This window comes from Rhopalosiphum padi, chromosome 2 (assembly GCF_020882245.1).
Source record: "Rhopalosiphum padi isolate XX-2018 chromosome 2, ASM2088224v1, whole genome shotgun sequence".
NCBI lineage: Eukaryota > Metazoa > Arthropoda > Insecta > Hemiptera > Aphididae > Rhopalosiphum > Rhopalosiphum padi.
Genome location: NC_083598.1, coordinates 74,671,618 through 74,695,726, shown reverse-complemented (window position 1 = coordinate 74,695,726; position 24,109 = coordinate 74,671,618). Strand labels below are relative to the sequence as shown.

The window sequence follows — 24,109 nt, the reverse complement described above, 5'->3', positions numbered from 1 at the left end:
AAAGTTATAAATATATAATAATATTACATTTATAGGTATACCTATATATATTATTACTACAGACTATGTATATTATGTATAGTTACGGTATAACAATAATCGTCATTGCAAAAAAAAGTCTGCAAATTCGCTTATTGTACAATCTAATATGTTACATATTGTAAATTATATTCTTTTAATGAAAAAAAAAATAATAATAAAAATAAATTGTTACTGGAGTTATTATATTATACATACACATATGCACCTGTAGGATATTATGTACCTATACATATATAAATGTCTTATATTGCTGCAGCCGGCAGGTATGAATATACCTACGATGTTTTGATGACAGTAATATAGTAATCATCATTCATTGCCAGTGCTGGCCATTTTCAATCCGATTTATAATATAATATATATTATTATTATTATTTGCAGCTGCCCGCACGCGGAAGTCAATTCGCATTTAAATGCGTTTCTATTGTATAATATTACGTACCAACAGGTGCATGTATAGTCAAACCGGATGGACCAAAAAGAATATAACCAAAGAAATTAAAATGTACGATTTTATTCTGTATACATTTTTTCAAATGGGATAAACAACAATGCAATATAGGTACAACATACAATATACACATAGTATTATATTATAGAAAATATTTTATGGATAGTTCTCAGTGTATCAATGCATACATTTTCAATAAATTTTATCTACCTATACTTTATATTAGTTATATTACTTATTAATCATTATATACGTTTTATTATTTGAATATGAATAATAAATAATATTAATATTAATAATAGTTATTGCAAAGTAATAGTAAACAAAGCACATTATTTACTCATATTTTAACGAAATAGCTTTTATAGTCAATATAATATATATATACATATTATTATTATTATTATTATTATTATTATAATTATCCATATTATTAGGTAGGTATATATTTTGAAGTGTATATAAAACCCACAACCAAGATCGTATATTATAATTGAAAACAAATTTAGCGGAGGGTATAATTTTTTTTTTAATACACTTGGGTACCTATTATAAGGCGAGACCGTTTTCGACCAAAAACGTACCCTTCCCTTTTCAGCCGATTTATTTTTCGACCAAATTTAAAAAAGACCGATTCTCTTATTTTATTCTAGTTTTATTTAAAAAATGTATGCTTTTATGTTATGCACTGTATCAAATCTCAGAATTTAAAATATTATTCTATCTTGCCTTAACTATACATTATACATTTTATAAAGTGAATATCGTAAGTCTGATTTTAGGGTTAGAAAATATATCGTTGTTGTGACTTGTGATTATGGGCTGAAATTACTTTTGGCTAAACATTATGTTATTTATAATTTTAAATTCTTAAGGGTAGTCGATAAAATATGCTTTGATTTTCAACGTCGGGGGTGGTTTTAAATAGCAAATTGGATTTAGTTTGTACTTTAGAGAGTCCAAAAATAAAAATTATCTGTACTTATTTATATATTCGGCTAAAACAAAAATTACAAACAAAATAATATTGATATATAATTTTTAAAATGATTAAAAATATAAGTTTTTTGTAATAATTATCAATCAATTTAATTATTTTAAACCATATGAGTAGGTTTGTGACATATTAACATAAAGATAATGTTAATAGGGTATTCTTGTATTTTAAATAATTGTCGACATTTAATGCAACTTATAAAAAATGATATACCAATATTACCTTATTGTTTTACATATATTATATAAATGTTTGTTTTGTACGAAAAGGGAATTGGTCTTTTTAAATTTGGTCAAAAAATGAATCTGTCGAGAAGGGTACGTTTTTGGTCGAAAACGGCCATACCCCCTATTATATTATACGTACACAAAGAAATAATTGCTATACAATTATAGCTGTTAAAATTAAAGGTGATGGTATATTTATCATTATTACTATATTTTTTAGTTACTTTAGCGGGTATAGGTAGGTACTATAATGCTACTACATAAGTATCATAGTTAATATGTAAATACATTAAGAAAATGTAAAAACTACTTCTACTTTCTACATTAAAAAAATTAACACCTTAACAAGCAAAAATTCACGAAAGCATAAAATTTAAATATCTTCATCATGAGTATAGAGGTATATATATTTTGTATGTCTTATCCTCATAGGTACCTAGATAGGTAATATTACTATAGATTTCAATAACGTCTCAACTATTATAAAATAAAACAAGCGTTAAAAGAAGTCTTTTGAATTACGAATAACATTTTCATATTTATAAAATTAATGCAATAACTTCAATATTATAAAATATAATAATATAGTTTTTTTTTTTTAGAGAGATCTAGTGCCTACCTAGTAGGTACCTATACTACCTATATATTGTTAGATTTGTAGTAATCCGTGCGAACGGATCGTCCGGAGCTCGCGACATCTGGCGGCGGATCTCGACGACGGGTGGTGCCAACGCGAGAAACGAAAATCTCGTGGCGTTGATAACGTCGTCACGTTCGGTATCGCCGCTGCTAACCGTACATCACTGTCACACTACCAGCGTTTAACTATACGATACGGATAGGTACTACAACAGACGACGTGACCGCGAGACCGTGCTTTTTTCGGGGCGGCGTTTTCCTCTCCCCGCCCGTACCCTCTCAAAAGTAAAAGTCTGATCGCCGCCGCCGCCGCCCGACGACGACGACGACCGCGGTCGTCACTCGTCGTGCAACCGTGTGTCGCGCGACTTCAGTAGCTCCACGGCCCGCGCGCTCGTTCACGTCGTGTACAGTTGAATTGCTATTGTGATTGTGATTGTTTTACATCGTTTTCGCTCAAGACACTCGGTGTGACGGAGATACATCAACAACAATTGCGTTTTTCGTGGTCAACGGTTGACAACAACGCTGTGCATCTGTAATAATGTTAAATAAATCATTGTAGTCCACGACGTCCGACTCATTGTTGTCGTCTCCGTGTTGTAGTGGGCAGACTGTGTTTCCGTGTTCGCGCGGTGTTGGAACGGAGTTCGTGATTCCAAAACCTCGTCAGGTCGCTATTTCCGCCGTCGTCGTTCGTCCATGCTTCGCACGCGATACACGATCGAAATGTCGTCGGCCAATGGTTCGTCGCCAGCGGCTATTTGACAGGGTCAGATGACAAGTTGACCCCTCAGCTAGTCTTCAACAGTCTGGGAAATGGAATCTATCCGGAAATGGTTTTACAAACCAAAGGTGAGTGCTAGTGTTGCTATAATTATTCTGAATTACAGTAATATTTTTATATACTAGCTAGATAATTGGTATTTGCAGCCTGGTCTATCCTCCAATTGGTCCTGTTAACGCCTACTCAGATGCTCACCATACATAATATACCTAATAATAGGCAGTCTTAGCTGACCGAATTACTGCAAACATTGTTTGTCATGCTTGTTTTCTTACTATTCAGAGTAGATAGAATATATTTTTTCACTATCGTAGCTACTCTTCTATTTGGTATCATTATAATTTTCTTATCTTGTGAACTCGATATGATTTATATCAATACAAATATAGGTAGCTAATATTTTTATCAATAAGTACATCAATTTATGTTACAGATAGATACATGATATTTTGACACTAGAACAAATACATAAAACTTATTCTGTATATGATTTGATCAGTATGATTGAGGCTACTTACAGAGTAATAACTACTATATAATTTCTCAATGCTTTGGTTGTTACCACCGAGGCTACCATTTACGTACTCGATTGCCTTGTCTGTTTTGAATGTTATTTGTTATTTGTTAATTACCAAAACATTGGTAAAATTTAATTACTTTTATGTATAAAACTTAATTTTTAAAGTCTAGTTCATAAATTATTCCATTATTTTTAACATTTCTCCAAATTGTTTATCACTTATATTTATAATACATATTTCTATTTTTACCTATTTAACTTTATACTTAGATACATGTTGTACTTTTTAACATTTAAATTTATATACCCCCCCCAGTTGAATGTAGCAGTAGTTACTCTATTTACTTAGTATTATCATCATAGTCACATTTTTTAAATTAGTTTAATATGTGTATGATATGAATGGGTATAGTTGGTAGAGATTTTATTAAAATAATTTAATATTATTGAACAAGTAAATAATAAAATAATTTAATTAATATTTGAAAATTAATATTTTGGCTTTATAAATGGATTTATTTGTATATATTTTTATATGATGTCAATTAGAAAGGAAAACTTTAATAGGTAGGTACCAAACTAGAATTATATCTAAGTGATTAATATCTTAATTAATTATTGTAGACATATTATACGACTTATAAATTATTGAGTTATTGGTAATAACTAATAAGCATAACTCGTAAAAATATGATCTTACTATTCTTGTCGTTGGTTTTTATATAATAAGTTTAGAACAAAGTTAGATAGTAAGTAACCTCTATCTACTTTGTTTAAAATGATTTAAAAATATATTGATACATATTTACCTACTTATATAAAAATGGTACTCTATTTTCAAATATTTAGGTTTTTTTTTGAGGTTTTTTACTTTTTCTTAAAATTTTTAAGTTAATCTAGGTGAAAATTATTATCTATTATAAATTTTTACAAAGAATAAACCACTACCTATTAGTTATCAATAATTGCAGCAATATAATGGAAATTATTATTAGTGATTGATAATACTTTGTACTTTGTACCATCATATAATCATGACTGCGTAAGTACAAGTAGCTATTGTCTAATTTTTATTTTTGAACAGTTTATATAGTACATTTTTTTGTAGGTATACATCTAGTTAGATTGAATTAATTTTAATGTAAAAAATAAATTTGATTCTATTGAAATTTAAAAATGTTTTAAAATTGCAAGGTGTAGATGAAAAAATTCTGGAAAAAAACTATGTCTGCTACATATAAAAAAATATTCATTACTACCGAGTCTGGTTCATAGAAATAAAGTAATACCTAATTTGTAGTATTATTAACTTTGAATTTATAATTGATATAACTAAGGTAGGTAGGTTGATACTTTAATTAAACCATTAATTTATTTAATTTATTACATCTAGTATTTACTAAATAAAAACAATTTAAGGAAGTTTTGATCTTTTAATACTTAATCAATTTTAAAAAGAATTTTTTTTTTTAGAAGGTTTTAAAATCTTAAAAGTAGAAAAAACAATCTCAATTCCCATTTTTATTGCCTTTGTCCTTGTGGTGGCCCTGGTATTGTAAAATATATGTCATTTAGTATACAAGAAACACTTCAATTTTGTATTCAAAATGTAAACTGTTAATTGATATAGGTAAGGGTTTGTATTCAAATTATTAAAATTACAATTTCAGTATGTGTCTAGATTTATCATTTATTATAGTTAGACTTTATACAATTGTTATTTATTTTATGCTATCTTAAATCATTGATCTGTGATAAAAAAAAAATAACAAAGTGTTTACTCAAGGACAACTCGTGGTTTTTACATAATTTATTATGCCCATTTTCATTTGTCAAAATCAATGATAACTAAGTATTGAGTGAAAATGAATTTTGGTTTCGAAATTTAAAATTTAATTATTACAACAATTAATGGTTCAATTATATTATATTTTCATATTAATATTAATTTGGGTTAAAATAAAATATGCCATTTATTATATGACGTAAAACGGGTTTTTATCGCTAAAAAATGTATTGAACAAAAATTGGATTTTAAATGTGTTGAACATAGTTTAGAATTACATATTATGTGGTACAAACGTACATACCTATTATTGATTTTAAATTTAAGTACGTATTTGTATATTGTATCTATGTATAATTAGTTACGAGATCGCGCAGAAAATATTTTATGGTTGTTATTATCGATAATTGTAACATAATAGGTAGGTAACATAATTTTGTATCGTTTTTATTAATACAAAGTATGTTCCTATTCATTACATATTTAATTTTCATTGTGTTTTACGCGCTTCCTGTAATTTATTCTCTTGAGTGTTAGGCCTAATTTAAACTTCCGAAATATTAAATATTCATGTACATTTTACCTTATGACTATGTCTCTAGGCAATTATTATTTGTATTTAGACTTCTTTAAGTGTATACCTAATATATATTTATTAAGTACCTACCTATTATACAAGGACAACAAACAACAGAAATAATAGCATCCTTGATCAAACCAATGTATTTGAATCTGAAATCCAATTAAAACCGTTAGGTAAAATTTTTTCCACAAGGAAATTACCTTGTATTTTTGTTTCTTCATGTTGTTAAAGGTTGATAGGTGCGACGACTTTATTTTAAGTTGTAACAATACAAAATTATAAAAGAATCAAAAAAATAATTTTACTTTGTTTTAATGTTGACATATTTATTAATTAGACCATGACTTAATGGTTCATAGATAAATTACTCAAAATATCACGATTTTTAAACTCAAAAATATTTGTTATTTATCAACTATCATTAATAACGTTACTATCTAAACAGTGAATATGACATCTGATTTTTCCCTATTGTTCGGTAATTAAATGGAATGATATATTTTTATTCGAGTATCTACCTGCTTAACGCTGCTTAATAAATATACCATTTATTTATTATTACAAAACTGCTAGAAGTATTTGTATTATTCCATAAACAATACTACCTAATACATATTATTAACCTGTACCATATGTTATTTATAAGTAACTGATTTGTATACTCTAAAAAACAAGAAAAATGCCTTAAAAAAATACGATTTAATGCATTCATAACAAAAATTATTTTTAACATCGAAAAAATGTATTTAATTACATACATTTTTATTCCTTACTCGTATCATTTTCATCATTTTTATTTAGTTCTTCTATCTTTTTACTCCAAAAATGAACATACAATTAGATAGATACATTCGTTACACTTTTACCTCGTGTTTCATAATAGGACTGTATAATCCAAAGCATATTTTAAAAATTTTTTACTAGGTTCCACTAACACTATAAGCAATAAGGAAATAATAATAATAATTATATTTGTCTCGGGACATAAGGCATGGGGTACAAGGCACATTCATTAACCGCATGGTGGTACTAATATTTTTTTTTTAGTGCCACCAACTTATATGTTAAAATATGCACGGGTATAATCAGGTGCTGCTTAATTTTTATCGAATTTTATCAATTCCCTTATAAAAATGACTTAAAAACATAAGAAATGTAAAATAAAAGTTACATTTTTTAATTCCTTGATGTATGAAATGAACTTTATGCTTGGAAAGCAATGTTTTTGGACATTCAGAAAAAATGCATTTCACATTTAAATCCGTTCCCTAGTTATATTAATGTTATTATATTCTTATAAAACACCAATTGTATTATTCACATTTAAACTAATTTAATTTATCTATCTACCTACTTTGTATAATAACTTTCTTTAATGAATTTGATTGATTTGATATAATATTATTTTAAATGTTAACGAATTTAATTTAGTACATCGAACTTTTTCAAGTTCAAATATTTTATTTTTAATTTTATTTTTATGTTTTTCTTATCTTTACGAACAGATTCTTTATATTACATTATTACGTTATAGATTCATCCATATAGGTATGCAATATGTATGGATCTATACATAATACATGCTTACCGTACCAAGGTCATCCCGAAGTTGAATGTAATATCTACAATTCTATAATATAATATATAATGTGTGTCTATTGATAGATGACAATTTGTGAAGGTTATTCAGCTAATTCTACGAGTTTAAGTAAATTTTTTGTGTATTAATATTTAAACAAAATACGAAACTGGCACCAACATTATATTGCAGTTTCAAAATTAAAATCACGTTAGGAATAAATATTATGAACCTGAAATAAATAAATACATTTTAATTAATTGTTGTATAAAATTAAAACGAAGGCTGCTCTACCATAATATATGACTATGTTCTCTTGGTAAGGTCCAGCAGAGTTAACACCATTTATTATTATCTCTAAAAAAACTTAAATGCTTGTTTTTGTTGTAGCTTTCGTCCCATATTTTTTTTAAATATAAAACATAGTAGTTTTTAAGTAGTACTTGAGTATAAAAACAAAGGCTATTTTGTGGAATGGTGAAAGGTCAATTGGTTTCTCATCAAAAGTTTAGCAAATTAATATTTGTTATGTTTACACGAACTAATATAAAATTTATGGATTGGCACCTATCTTAGATTGTTTCATTTAAAAAAAGTATGCTTTTATGTTATGCACTGTAGCAAATCTCAGAATTTAAAATATTATTCTTTCTTATCTTAACTATACATTTTACCAGACATTTATTAAGTAAATATTGTAAGTCTGATTTTAGGGTTAGAAAATATATCGTTGTTGTCAGGGCCTAATTTAGGTATTTTGTGGTCTTAGGAAAAATAAAAAATGTGGTTCCTTATTGTCAACAGTAGCGTATATAGGCATATCGACATAGCCCCCCCTCTCTTCCACAGATGAGTTGTATACAACAAAATAATAATTTATTACAATTTAGTATTTACCTACTAATACATTTTCACATACATAATTGTAATGTTATACATTTTTTTACCTCTACAGACTACAAATTTCTTGTAGGTACCTATTATTTTCATTTACATTTTACGCTGATAAGGGTTAATTATTTTATTTTTTTGAAATATTAAATATATGTTTCTTATATTTATTTTATATTATGAAAGTAGTACTTAAAAAAAACAAAATTAGGTTCATAAAAATCAGAGGCTCTCTAATAACGGAGGCCATAGGCAGTTGCCTATCCTGCCTAATGGTATAAATATGGCCCTGGTTGTTGTGACTTCTGATTATGGGCTGAAATTACTTTTGGCTAAACATTATGTTATTTATAATTTTAAATTCTTATGGTAGTCGATAAAATATGCTTTGATTTTCAACGTCGAGGGTGGTTTTAAATAGCAAATTGGATTTAGTTTGTACTTTATAGAGAGTCCAAAATTAAAAATTCTCTATAATTTTTTATATATTCGGGGGAAAAAAATAAATAATTAAGGATAAACGACCTATTTAAAAAACAAATTTTAGCGAAAAGTCAAATTAATTTTTTTATTACTAAATTTAAAATATACATGTATTCAATCGTATAATAACTATTTCTTCCCAAACGATTTTTGTATTTTTTTGTAATTCAAAAACAAATAACAGTATCTACTTGACATTTTCATTAAATATTTATATTTTCTTTTTCTATACCATAGTATAATTTTCAAAATATTCTAATTCTTTTTATACGATACAATTTAAGTTTAAATTTGAATACAATTATGTATTTTAAATTTTAACGTCTGATGACGATTTTAATTATTTTGTTATAATTTAAAAACACTATTTTGTGGGTAGGTACTTGAAACTTTTACGTTTATTATATTATTATGAATTTTTCTGTATGCAATGATATTTTTAATTTTTTTAAGATTTTATCTATTTTTACCACGGACAATCTGCATTTATTGTTTTATGGTATTTAGAGAAAGCTGTTATTATATATTATAAAATATAGTATATATTATTATTATTATAATAATAATAATAATAATAATTTTTTAAATGAAATATTTTGGGAAAATAAACTATAATTAAAAAATAACTTTAATAGCTATAGGTATATCATGAAATATACTTAGATCTTCTCCGTTCAGAATCGTGTTTCGTGTACAATATCATCGAGTTCAAATTTAATACATTCATAACAGTGACCCACTCAACACCCTAATGTACAGCAGAATGATACCCATTTGCTTACTTTTGTATTATTATTATTTTCGGACTATTGAAATATATATATATATATATATTATATTATGTAGATACCTAGGTATTATAAATATATTCAAATCCTTGAGATGATGTTGGTATATCGTATATTGTGTGATTATTATTCAAATTATTATGTGAAATAGTATAGAGAGAAACGTTACTTATATAGAATGTGCACAAGTTGCACATGTAAACAATATAGATAAAATTTAATTTGTTAGCTTTATTTAAATTCATAAGTGTTTTGTACAATACTAATTGCCCATGTTTGGGATACGTTATGTTATTTGTTTTTATCAATACAATTCAGTACCTATATTATTATCCTTAAATTGAAACAATTTAATTAATGTGTTTCTTAAGAATTTTTTATTTGTTTATAAGTGCGTTATTATTTCATTTTTTAATATGTGGCTTTTTTAATAACTTTGATTAATGATATTACGCAGAGTAATGACGTTCCTTATAATCGTACAGATATTTGTAAAATCATACAAGACATATAAGTATAATGAATGTCAGTTTTTAGTGTTTATTATTTAGTTTAGTAGGTATTCAAGATCAACTTCTAATTTACATTATAACTATGCACTGTTGTAGTATTCAAGTTCACACAGAAGGGTTATTATCATAATAATTACTGCTACTATCATCTTTGTTCCATAGAATTGGTACCTATTGTAGTCGCGATGAAAAAAAAATTGTGTTATATAGCTGAAAACGGATGCAAACTATGAGGGCCGAAACACGATAGCTGTTCATGGGGGATACCATATTATAATTCAAAATGTAATAGGTATAGATTAAGTAGTCTATTAGTTAAAATTAAATGGCCAATACCTATCCTGTTGTTATTGCTCTGATACATTGACAAAACTGTTGGTAAGTACATTCACGTGTGTTAGGTATGTTTATATTATAGTATACATTTTTTTATATTTTTTCCTATTAAGGTGTCTTTTTATTATTGAACACATATGTACCCAGTACCCACTATTATTTTACAACATATGTTCTCATTTACCTATATACATGTTCTATAGTTACATTAGTGTTAGTGTATAGAAACAATTGTGAAAATACCATATGAGAGGTCAACCAAGCTAATCGTAATTACTGTGTGTACTATAGTATAATGGAGTTTGTTTAATTTCTCCTATAATGTGAACATTTTTAATTGTTCATTCTTTGCAATTTAGTTGTTTTGTCCTCATATGTCTTTTACTAGTTTAAAAATAATCATCATACTTATACTTTGCAGGTTAAATAATGCATTTTTTAGTGTTATGTGCCTATTTTAGAAGTTTTATCGGAAAATTCTAACTTACCAAATACAAGATTATCTATGTGGGTATTTTACTAAGTACCAACTATGAAAAGAAAAACAATTATCTTAAGCTTTGTTTGTTACATTACAAACCATTGGCAAATAATAGTATTGTGCATTAGTCATTTTATTATTATTAAAATAATAATATACTTCAAAGTAAATGCGCATTTATTTATTTAAATAGGTATGGCAGCTACCTATTAGATCTACCTTCAAACATATTATAGTTACTGTGTAAAGGCGAAAATACACTCGTTATTTCAATATTATAATATTATAGTTTATATTCTATAGGTTAAACCTGTCTGCTGTATTATACGCGTTTATTTGTATTATTGCTAAATATTATCATTCCAAGTTTGTTTATTTAATATTACTACCATTTCACTGGTTTGATCACAGAGAAACACTATACGTGTACCGATTATTGAATACTGTATTATGTTGTATTCCAAACGAAAACTGCGTTTGCGCGATAACTATTGCTTGGGTCCCTAGTACTCCTATAGTTGTTGATAATCCTGTAATAGCCGTTCAATAACTAATTAAAACACAGAAGTAAAAAAAATCAACACATAATTTCAGTTTTTTTTTTTCATGATATTCATCAATATATAATATGTACCTATTATCGTATTAGTCGTTCGTATAATGAACAGATTATTCATTTAAATAATAAATACTTAATACAAGTAAAAACAGGGTAAAAAATAATATAAATTATACATGATAAGTTGGTAATTATAGATGTTCAATTATTAAGTAAATCAAACATAATGAATAATGCAGTCCTGCTACGTTTGCTTCAGAATAAAAATATTTATGTACGACGTTCGTGCATCGTGGTAGGTGCCTTTGATTTATAATGTTGTGTTTTTTAGTATCAGGGACTAGGAGTAAACTCTGAGATCATGACAATAGGTTATCTAAAATGTATAATTTAATTTCTTCGATGCTATTTATATTCACGCTAAATGTAACTGTATACAGCATATTCAACACTATACTATTTATTTGCGATCAACTTTAATTTTCATTGCTTAATTGAAATATATTATCTTCCTGCTAGTCTAGATTCACTAAGTGCCTATTATTGTTGGATTAAGAGTACCTATAGAATAAGCATAATAATATAAAATGTAAGAGTGAATGCTTTGTTTTCCAAATTTCCCATAATGTACAGTTAACACAAGGGGCAGCCTAATCTGTATGTGTAATGAATTTGGTTAAATACATAAAAAATATTTGTAATTTAATTAAATCGCAAATTAATAGTATATTATTTGTGTATTTTGTGTGGTCGATTGCTATAATCTAGTATATTGATAAACAATGATCTTGGAGCCAAATTTCGGAAATATCAAATATGTGATGATAAATTTAATTTTAACTTCGGCAGTTTTTTTTTTTTTATATAATCATGAACACTGTTGTACGATTTTATTATTTCCAAGTGTTTATTAACAACCTGATACTAAGACATCACAATTAAGTATAAACTTATATAATCTAATCAAATTTAATTCAACTATTAGGATGGCCAAGGTGGTGTAGGTACTAAGATACTAAGTATATACTCGTTTATAACAACTAAACAAGTTAAATGTATTGTATAATACTTAGGTACCTATATAAATCTAAAACATTTCGTCAAGGACATATATTTTTTTTAAACTAAAATTTTTTGCTGAATCGATGTATTTTAATTTATAATGTTATAATTTAAATACAGACAGATAGTTCAAATATTTTTGTAGGGGTTAAGTATTCGAATTATTTCCAAATACGAAAATTAGTTATTCAATCCATATGATAGATATATTTAAATGTTTTAATGGAATATTCTAGACTATCAATTATTAATATACGCTAATACTATTATATTTTGTAATCTATTGTTGGACATTTTTAATCAAATATTCATTGTATTCCATATTTTCATGTAACTTAACGTAATGGATTTTATTCGATATTGTTGTTCATAAACTGTATTGCTGTTTTAATGGGAATAATATTTATTTTTCATGATCTAATAGAAAAAAACCCTCCGGGTTATGATATGTTTGTTTATAAGTGTAGGTACCGGTTTTCGTTGACTATGTAATCATTTTAATAATGTATAATAATTGTATAATGTGTAATAATTGGGTTCACGTGGCTATTGATTGTATATAAATTAATTTAAAAAAACCATCATTAAAACAAAGTTATGTACAACGAAATAAATTTAATTATTATCAATTATCGTGCAAAAACATCATATTATATTATAAATTTATAATTATTATATTTCTGAGTGATTAATCTACTATGACGTTTATTACAGTTATCAGATAAATCTGTTTACAGAATAATATTACACTTATTGATTTCACAAAACGTGCTAGAGAAAATTTCACTTTGCTATAACCTAACGACATGATATAATAATTAACACTTGTATGCGATAAAATAAATTGTGTTCGTGTTAGATACGCCACGTTTGTTGGCTGCAACCTTCTTCGATTTTCCGGAAAATTTCAGATTAGATAGGTACATATATATAATATAATAATAGGTAATGGGTATAGGAATCAAGAAAGTGTGTCTCGCGACAAAACGTACCTATAGTACTGCTTTGTATAGCCTTAGCCTACATTTGTGGTTTGTGATATTGTAATTAGGTTCGTTAGGTTTAGGTATATAGTACTATATACTAAATAATATGTTGTAGGCGCATGGCGTGTTGTATATATGGCTACAAGTATTATCATAGTGGTGTTATCGCATGTTTTAATAATTTTTGACGCTTGGATTTACTATAAAAACAAACAAAATAATCTAGTAAATCGGTATCCAATATGTATAGTATAAATATTATACACCCACAAACAGTGTTACGTTTAGTTGCCAACACTAACTTTCCAAATCAGTTTTTGTGTGTTTAATAATTTAAAAAGGTAAAAGGTTTTTTTAATAATCTTTCTCTTAAGTCATAATATGCATGCAAAATACTTTGAACTACATGTAAAATATAGATTTTTTTGATATTAGAGATTTAATAGGTACATAGTTCATTTTTTTTATCAATAAACATTTAAAGTTTAGCAGCGAGCCTATAATGGATTTTAACTCTTAAGAAATAGTAGAAATACCTCTTGCCATTTTACTGTGATCATTTAAAGTTTAAATGCTTAAGTTGGAAATTTATATTAGTGTATTACCGCGGTATCAATATGGTCTGTACCTACAAGTATTCTGCTTTTTGTTGATGAAAATAAATACTTAATAAATTGCATAAATGTGATGTTATATAGGTAAGAAAATATCTTCTGTAGAAACATACAATGACTGAAAATTAGCGTAGCTGTTTAAATGGACGCTGTATCTACACATTTTACATTATTCTGTTGAAATTTATTTTTTCCGGTGATATAATATTATAATATTATAGTCGTCGTGTACGGAAACGACAACGATCACGTAGGGTAATATTTATGTTTTTTATTAGAGAGTGTCGGTCGAGAGTATATATCGCGTTAAGTATATTGTATATAAATATATATAGTGGCCGTGAATATAATAACAGGTGCTTAGTGAAAGTATTGCGTTATTATATATATGTATATAATATTGTAATATGTATACGACGAGCGTTTCAGCGCGGGACCTCCATCACTATAATAGTGCAAACAAATTGGTCAGATTTTTTATTCCACCTTTTTATATTACTCCGTTGGTGTACTAGTACTTTCTTTGCGGTTTTTAACGAGGCGCGTATACTTGTAATAATATTTTCGGAGAAAACGTCCAGGCGTTATGTAAAAGGTATATTTTTAACACACCTATCGCCCGCCTACAAAGTGGCGATCATTTAATCATGGCGCCCGTCGCGCGTCGCACAGATTTTTTACTTGGTAACGGTCCGTATTATTGAAACCGTTTTTAACATCACGTATACCCTATGCCCTATGGTACTATACTCATATCTTTAATTTCGCTATAACGCTATTTGTTTAGAAATCCATTGACGACATGTCTATGCTCAGTAGGAGGTGTATATCGTATATTATACTACTGTTTACGTAGGTTTATAAAATGTATAAACTTTTTTCGTTCTTAGAGAAAGCACTGCGTATTACCTAGGTATACGATATGTTGTATACTTTACACAAATCCGTATTGAACATTAATTATAATAATGTATAATACCGTATTTGTATGACCTTTAGAAGTTGATTACACTACTCGCATGCAGTGGCGGCGCCAGATATTTTTTATTTGGCTACTCCATCAACCGTTAATTTGTTTATACCATATTTTCAGGAAAGTATTGCTAAACATGTTTTGAGTATAATATTATAGGTATGTTATGTTTCTAAATAAATAATCAAAAAATACACCTACTATATTATTATTACCAATGTATTACAGTAAAATTTCAAATTCCTTCCGTTTTCTTTTATTTGTATGTAACAATAAATAACTTTTTATTTTTTAGTGTATGACATTTTAGAATATGTGCAGTTAGTATTAACTTTATTGAGTATTTTTATTTCTAAATGTGTAAAAATAGCATATTTAATTTGAATATAACAGTCAAACTTAAAATAATATAACTTAAGTCTAAAAACTCTTTAAATTAATTAATACTATTTCATATATTAATAATGATTTACAATTTATTTATTTACTTATATATTTTTGACATTAAATTATAGGGGGAGTAATGGAGAGACAAAATCAAATTTTGGGTGGGACTTACCCACCTTTGCCCCTATTTAGCGCCACCCCTGCTCGCATGTGTACATATTTTGTTTTAAATAGAAGGAAAAAAATCATTCATTCCGTTTTCTTCTCTCATATTTTATTATTCTACGCTCTTACATCTTATTATGTTGATGTATAATATCTATGTTTAAATGTGTTATATCGACAACATTTTTGCCGTTGCCAAGTAAATATAATACAAGTGGTTTGATAAAAAATAAGATAATAACGACACGACAACAAAACTAAAAAATACATTTAAATGTATAGCGTATCATTTATTATAACTAAGGCTAGGGACTTCATGCCCTAATGGCCTAAAAAACCTTTAAAATATGCATTAAAAAAAATATCATAGAATTGAATTAAATTTTTTTATTTTAATATTTAGATAATATATATTTGCAGAATTTGCAAAATTATAAATTGTTTATTATTATTTTTATTTTCCTATTTATTTTCTTTGAATCACGATTGCGGTGTACCAACTACCAATAAGTAACAATGCAAGTGATCGGCAAGAAAAACACAAACACGGATTTCAAAATATTTATCTTTTATACATAAAACTATCATACTAGTATCTCAGATCCAGAACATCTATTTAAAATTAAGTTTTCCTTTATAAAATTATAAAACTATACCTTTACATAAATAATTGTCAAATTTGCTAAATATGCACTTATACATTTTAAATATACACTCTTATTACTATGAAATAAATTTATAATTTATTTAGCTATGTTTTTAATGATTATTTAAAAATATGCAAACTCCTAGAAGTCCCTAGCCCTAATTATTATAACTATAGTATCAACTATCATTGTTATCCGTCGAGACGAAAAATAAAAGATATATCATTTTCTTTGTTACTTAATTAAATTCAAAAGTGGGGTATTAAAATTATGTTCAACTCGTCGACCGTTGAAATAATAATGGTACGTTTTAAAATTAATAATTAAATTTAACGCGGAGAAAATATTACGTAAACTCGTCGCGCACCACGTTATTATTACACAATGTTGTTGTTTCAAGATTAGTTAGTGCGTTCTTTTTTTTTTTTAGCACCTACAACTACGACATACCTATTTTATTTTTAAATGTATACAAATTTAAAATCCCGCACAATTTCAATTGTGTTTAAATGAAATTTGTTTTTATATTTTACGTTACATTTTGTTTTCAGAAGGGAGACCGTTCGCTATTGGCGCAATTCTTTTACGCTGATGACGAATTGAATGCCGTTGCGGCGGAACTGGATAGTTTCGACGGTAAAAAAGACCCTCAGCGGTGTACTGCCCTTGTGAACCATTTGCGACAATGTCAGGACAAAGTGAGTAAAAATGTCCATTTCTACCCGGCCAACCCACTACGAACACCTATAACCTAACACATTTTTATCTTAGAAAGCAATGTTGTTTACTTATAAAGAATAAAATGCATTTGCATCAAAATTCTGGCCCTAATTTATAGTTATATTTTTACAACGTATATGATAAAGGCCGTTTTAATTTTTTTTTTTTTTTATTGTTTTTAGGTCTTGACTATTTGTATTAAAATTATGGACGAACTGATACCCGGTGAACGGGCCAGCCGTGATTTTCGTGTAAAATTTCCAGATGACGTAATTCAAGATAATCTGGCGGGACAGCTGTGGTTTGGTGCTGAGGTAATTATTTATTATATGCTACCATTATTATTATCATGAGTGACTTTCAGTGTATATTTTGGACAAAAGAAAAACCGTCTCCCATAACGTAATCGAAATTATCAAAATATTTAATTTGTTGTTTTTCGGTCCGAAAAAAAATGTCTATAATGTAGTCATGCACAACTACTAATATGTACAAATACTACAATATAATAATTTGGTATAATGTATTATGTTGTACAAGAATACTATAACAATTATAATATGCATGATGCATCTATATGTAATAATAGTAATGCAATACATGGGTGATTGTACGCTTTAACATGTATCTGTGTAACAGATAGAAATATTGCCATACCGGGATTTCGAAATTATTTAATTTTATGAATTATGAATTATATTGTAATAATTTAAAAAACTTAAATTCGATAATATACCTAATCTAATTAAAGAAGATAAAATAATTTTAAAATATTTCGGAAAAAAATATAGTAAACTTATTATTAATGCGAATTTTATTGCGCAGTTTATAATGTAAATAAACAGTAGGTTGGTATAAAAAAAATAATAATACGAAAGAAGTAACTGTTAGCGATATATTGTATACGTATATACATTATTATTAATGTTTTTGTGTATACGTATAGTGTCTATCCGCGGGGTCGAGCATAATGAACCGTGAAGCCGAGAGTGGAGCTATGAGACCTTTGGCCCGAGCACTGACTAAATCGTTGGAAAGAGTTCGAGGCCTCTTGAGGGACGCGAGTCTTTGCGGTGACCAAACTCCGCCGTGCCTGCGCAACCTAATATCGTCGTTGTGCACGTTTGATCATCTGTTGGCTGAATTTGAGTTGCGTTATGTTTCTGCGATGGTTCCCGTCAAGACCGCCCATGAATATGAACTCCAGCAGCTCGTAGTCGTCTTGTTCTCTGAGACCCTACAGAGGTAAGTGCGTCATGCGATAAAAATAAATAAATAAAACCATATTACAGTAAAAAGTATTTTTCGAAAAATAAGAATACAATTGTACGGTTTTATTTAGCGTGCGCATCTTACAAATAACCATAATACTTTTAGTTACTATATATCAAAACAATAGTATTATATTTTAATTTTGATCACAATATTTGTATCTTTTAGAGCACTCGTCAAAGGTCTCCTGACCCAAGAGATGGTTGACGACTACGACCCTGCCCTTATGTTTACCATTCCACGTTTGGCTATCGTGTCTGGTCTGTTATTTTATCCCTACATGTCGCCGCTATCCCTCGACCAAAATGCCACTGATATGTCCGATATGTTCCGTCCATTTCGAGTGAGTATTTATTTTGTGTTTACGCTGTGTGTATTCTGTATACTGGTATATCGCTGCAGGTGTTTAATACAATATCGCAATAAAAGGTATACAGCAAAAATACAATTTTTACTGTATGTCTGTACTCTGTATGACATAATACCAAATTAACTGCGTGAAACGTAGAAAAAGTGACTCTTTAAAATAAACGCCTACGATATAATAATATAATGCTTGTATAGGACCGACAAAACTTAATCAGACTTGTTGATATATTATTTGATGTGTAAATTAATGCATTACTTTTTGTGTAGTCATTATTAATGAAAATCAGAGAGCTTCTTCTCACCCTCTCTGATAAGGAGTTGTTAACGTTGGAGAGGATGTTGTGTTCCTCCGATGAGGTTAAGTTCGACGAGAAGTTGTCGATCAAGAACCAACAGTTATCGTGAGTATAATATTATGTCATGGCTACTCTTGAATAATATAATTTGGTATGCGATAATATTTTGTATATATTTTTTCGTTTTTACAGGTGTCAGGAAACCAGCGACGAGGATTCCGAGTGTCTTTCGTCTAGTACTACGGAACTGGTAATGGACAACAACGTTACCACTACTCCCACCACCACCACTCCCGTAACGACTATAGAACACTGTGGTACGAAAGGATTTCCGCCTACCCCACCGTCATCTCCGCAAGATTTAATCAACAACAACAGCAATCGCTGCAACCCATCGACCAAACGTGGATCATTCGGGTCAACGATCATATCGACGAACAATGCCGTCAATCTACAGTCGGATAACGAATCGAAAAATCCGACAGGCAACCGGCAGCAACTGCAACAATACGATTGCGGTGGTCTGGAGTCGTCGTCTGGTTCGATGCCGGACGCAGACCTCACTGAGTCGTTGGTCACAGCTACGGAAGCTCTGACCGAAATCTTGGTGAAGTCTACGAACGCGGAACGCGATATCGGTCGGAACAATGGTGGCGGTGCGGCTATGGTTGTGGTGGTGGTCCAAGACGACAACGGAAACGAAAACGTGCCGTCACCGCAGCTTAATCCTCCAAAACAGCATCATTCCGTCCCAAATGTGTCGAGTAGTTCAACACAAACGGAATGTCCGCCGTCTAGTTCGTATCGAGTGTGTTGCTGCAACAACTGGAACCGATGGAAGTCGACTACAGTAGATAATAAAAGAGACCGGTCGTCCTCTATTAGGTGTCAGTCGCCGTCTGGTGGTAGAGGTAGTGGTGGCCGTGTTCGTTGTTGTCATCATCATCACAGGAGAAAAAAGACAAACACCACTGCCGCTGCTTCCAACCGTTGTAGAGGTAATGAAAGTTGCAGCAGCAGTAGTAGTAGCGGTGAGACAAAAGCCCGCGATAAAGTCACTGTAGTAACTGCTGTCTCGACTAAGTACACAAAGAGCTGGCGGGAATTGCGTAAGGCGACTAGCGCTGATGGAAAACGATCGGCGGAAGTGGTGATTTGCCGATTGCAAACTACAGATTGTTGCAATGTAGCCAGATGTGGTGGCATAAAACCAACGTAAGTTTTTTAAGTTTTTTGTTTGGCAGAAAAAACTGACTGATGTTATAACTACTAAATTCCATAAATTATAATTTATGGAATATTAAATTAATTTGCTATGTTATGTATTAATAAGATAGAGACAATACACCCAGGTATAATATCTTCTTAATTCTTTTAATATAATAAATAACTAGATACTTGTTTGAATCTTGATTTTGATTCATTTAAATTTAAAAAAAAATCATCTGCTCAATAATAAATAGTAAAATTGACGCCTATGTTCATGTATTAAAAAGTACCAAAAAATCAAAATTTATAAAAATAGTGTATATAAAGTTAAAAAATCACTATGATATCGTTCAAATTTACATTTCTTAACAGCCAACAATTGTATATCTTGTGATATGTATAGTGTATTTTTAACACTGCATAGTTTGCAATTTCTGCCTCTTGAATATTATACACAGCAATAAAAGCTTATTAATTAAAAAAACACTATTTATTATTTTGGCAGTTAATTTATCATAATAATTGTTATTATAAATATGTTTTCACTGATGTGAAAGTAATAATATATATGTAAAATATTTTATTTATTATTTCTATTTGGTGTATTGTGACAGCTTCATTTGTATTATATATTTTTCTTTTTACAAATAAATACATTGAAAAATACCTTTTCTTCAAATATTTATATTAATAATGATAAATAAATGATGACAAAATTATAAAAACATATACAATAAAACCTTGATAAGACGGAACTTCGGTAAAACAGAAACCCTGGTATACGGAAAATTTCTTTGCTACTCTTTTCAAATTTCATTTTTTTGAACCTCACAAAAATGGAACCCCGATAACATGAAAAAATTGAATGGTCCCAAGCGATTCCGAGGTTTTACTGTAATTTTTTACCTGTATGTTTTATTGCTTTTTATAATATATTATAAATTTATCTAAAATGTGTGGCCCTAATGTATAATAAATAAATGTTTCATTATTATTTTTTTTTTTTAATATAATAAAGTTTTTACTTGGTAGATAATATTATACACAATTTTAGACTATGTAATTTTACTATTAAATATAAAAGTTAATGCAATTCATCCCAAAGACATAGTTATGATAATAATTATATTATAACATTCTTTAGGATCAACAAACATGAGACGTGTTCAAGCTGTTCTAGTTGTACAACTTCATCGGCAGATGAGAGCGACGAAAGCATAACTGATAGCACATCAACAGACAGTTCCTGTAATTATTCGTTACGTCGACAAAAAGCTCGTGCTAAGTTTAGGTGAGAAATAACTGCTTGTTTAATTATTGCATATAATATAGTTTCGTTTTTTCAGATCTGATGAAGATTTGTTGCATCGGCTGTTTGTTTGTATATCGGGAGTGGCCGATCAATTGCAGACAAACTTTGCCGGAGACTTACGTAATATACTTAAAGCAGTATTTCTCATGTCTAATTCTAATTGTGGCAACGATAGTCAACAGAATTCTGGTTTGTTTAAAAATATGCCATTGAAATATATGCATTTATTTTTTAATCATATTATTAATAATTTTAGAAGTAATTCCTGTGATAAACAACCCAGCTGCAGTGATCGATATTGAAAATGGTGAAGAGGCGCTTGTATGGAGGGGTGAAACCATGATCAATGATGTTTTATCCACCTCAACAGAAACACCACCACCTTGGGTACCTGACAATGAGGCACCTGTATGCATGTCCTGCAAAGCTATATTCACTGTAGTCCGAAGACGTCACCATTGTCGAAATTGTGGCAAAGTATTTACATTACTTCTTCTAAATATTAACTTTGAAAATTTATTTTATTTCTCTAATTTTTAATTACAGGTATTCTGTTCTCGGTGCAGTTCCAACTCTGTTCCTCTGCCCAGATTTGGGCATTTGAAGCCAGTGCGTGTGTGCAATCGTTGTTTTATTTATCAGGTTACACCGTTCACATTGGAGCATTCAATTGGACCAGTTCCGATTGTCTTGCAGTCTTAATTAACTATAGTCCATCAAGCTTATGCGGTTATCGCCTCCCCTCACCCAAAATCCTCTTCTCCTAAACATTCCAAAGAGATAAAGAAACATCTTTATTTTTTGTGTTACCATTTTATCCTAATTGACTGTTTGTTTCTTTCCTTATAATCTTTTGCTTTATATACTTTTTTCCCCTCAATGAATATTCTGTTCCTAACAGTAATAATATTAATTAGTTTTATGCAAGTAAATTGTTGTCTTGAAACCATTCAACAATTTAACTTTAATGAATGCATTTGTTATATTTTCTTTTATAAAATTAATTTAATGATAATATTACTACATCTAAGAAGTATAACATTGATACTGATGACTGTTATTAGCGTGCATAATAATAAGTTGTTAATCAAAAAAAAAAATTCTATTATGAATAAACAAATTTTTTTTTGATACTAAGATAGCTGCTCAATAATGTTTTATCCCCACATTCAGTCCGATTTTTAGTTTTGAATTTTTATCATATTAAACTTCTAAAAATACTAAAAATCACAGTTGTAATCTAATCATTATTATTTCATCTTATCATATTAATTGATTGATTACAATTAAATATAATTTGTATTGTTATATATATTTTTTTTAATTAGCTTATAGAAAACAAACTTAAGTTATATATCAATTATTATTTAAATTATATGTTGTAATCATACCAACAAACTTTTTTCACTTAATCTATCAATATCGGATTAATGATCAAAAATGGCTGTGGATTTTATTCTTAATGATCATTGTTCTATAATATCAATACACTATTGTAAATTACAAAATGTATTAAACATTTTTAATTTTTTTTCTATAATTTTTAAATTAGTACAATGATGAAAAATAACTGATTGATAATAAGAATGGAAATATTTAATTAATAATTATATACTGTTCAAGATTTTATTATAAATGTACATTGAACGATATAAAATGCATCATGTATGCATGATTTAATTAAATATTGAAAAAAAGTAATAATACCAATCACCGTGATTCATTAAAATATTCTTTTGTCCTTAAACTAATCTCTGTGATAGTTTTTATATAATTATATAATAATTGATTTTCTGACCATAATTATTTGTTTATTTAAATATTCATTACTACGCTTACAGATTATTATATATCTTAAAACGGTAGTATATTGCAATAATTATTATACTACTAAAATATAATTGAAATATGTGAAAATAATTATGTCAACAAATTTGTATTCGTCCATAAACATTGTTGCCAATTATTCATGTATAACATTGATCTGCTTGAAATTAAATTTAAAAAAAATGATTAAAGGTATTATTCTAATTAGAAACTTTGTTGTAGCCAAATTTTGATAATAAATTGTAAAATGTGTTCTAATGTTTGTGCTTATGACAAATTGTTTATAATATAAAAATTAGTTTTCTGAACGGTTACTTAGTAGTATGTATCTTTTGAGCGTATGACATTTTGCATTTAAGTGTAAGCACGTTTTATTTTTTAATATTTTGTATGTGCAATACATTTTTATTTTTAGTTTATGATTTTATAAGATAAGTGTTTGAAATATGCATTTAGTGTTACATCGCCAACTTGTTTTGGTTGAAATCACTGTTATTGTATAGTTTGTATGTGAATATGTCAAAATTGTGTGTTGTAAGTCGATAAAAAAAGTCTAATGTATTTTTTTTCATACTGTAACAATTAAAATTATTGCAAGTCATTTTTTAA

The 24,109-nt window shown here is 28.3% G+C and overlaps 1 protein-coding gene across 1 annotated transcript; it reads left to right on the top strand.

The window, feature by feature from the left end:
* The first annotated feature begins 2,557 nt into the window (after positions 1–2,557).
* On the top strand, positions 2,558–24,109 carry LOC132920132 (lateral signaling target protein 2 homolog). The gene is made up of 12 exons (XM_060982240.1): positions 2,558–2,894; positions 2,963–3,211; positions 17,047–17,193; positions 17,398–17,529; positions 18,162–18,460; positions 18,656–18,830; positions 19,124–19,257; positions 19,345–20,367; positions 21,506–21,652; positions 21,708–21,862; positions 21,930–22,150; positions 22,220–24,109. Exons 2-12 carry the CDS (start codon positions 3,176–3,178, stop codon positions 22,373–22,375), a joined length of 2,625 nt encoding a protein of 874 aa, XP_060838223.1. The 5' UTR covers positions 2,558–2,894; positions 2,963–3,175; the 3' UTR covers positions 22,376–24,109.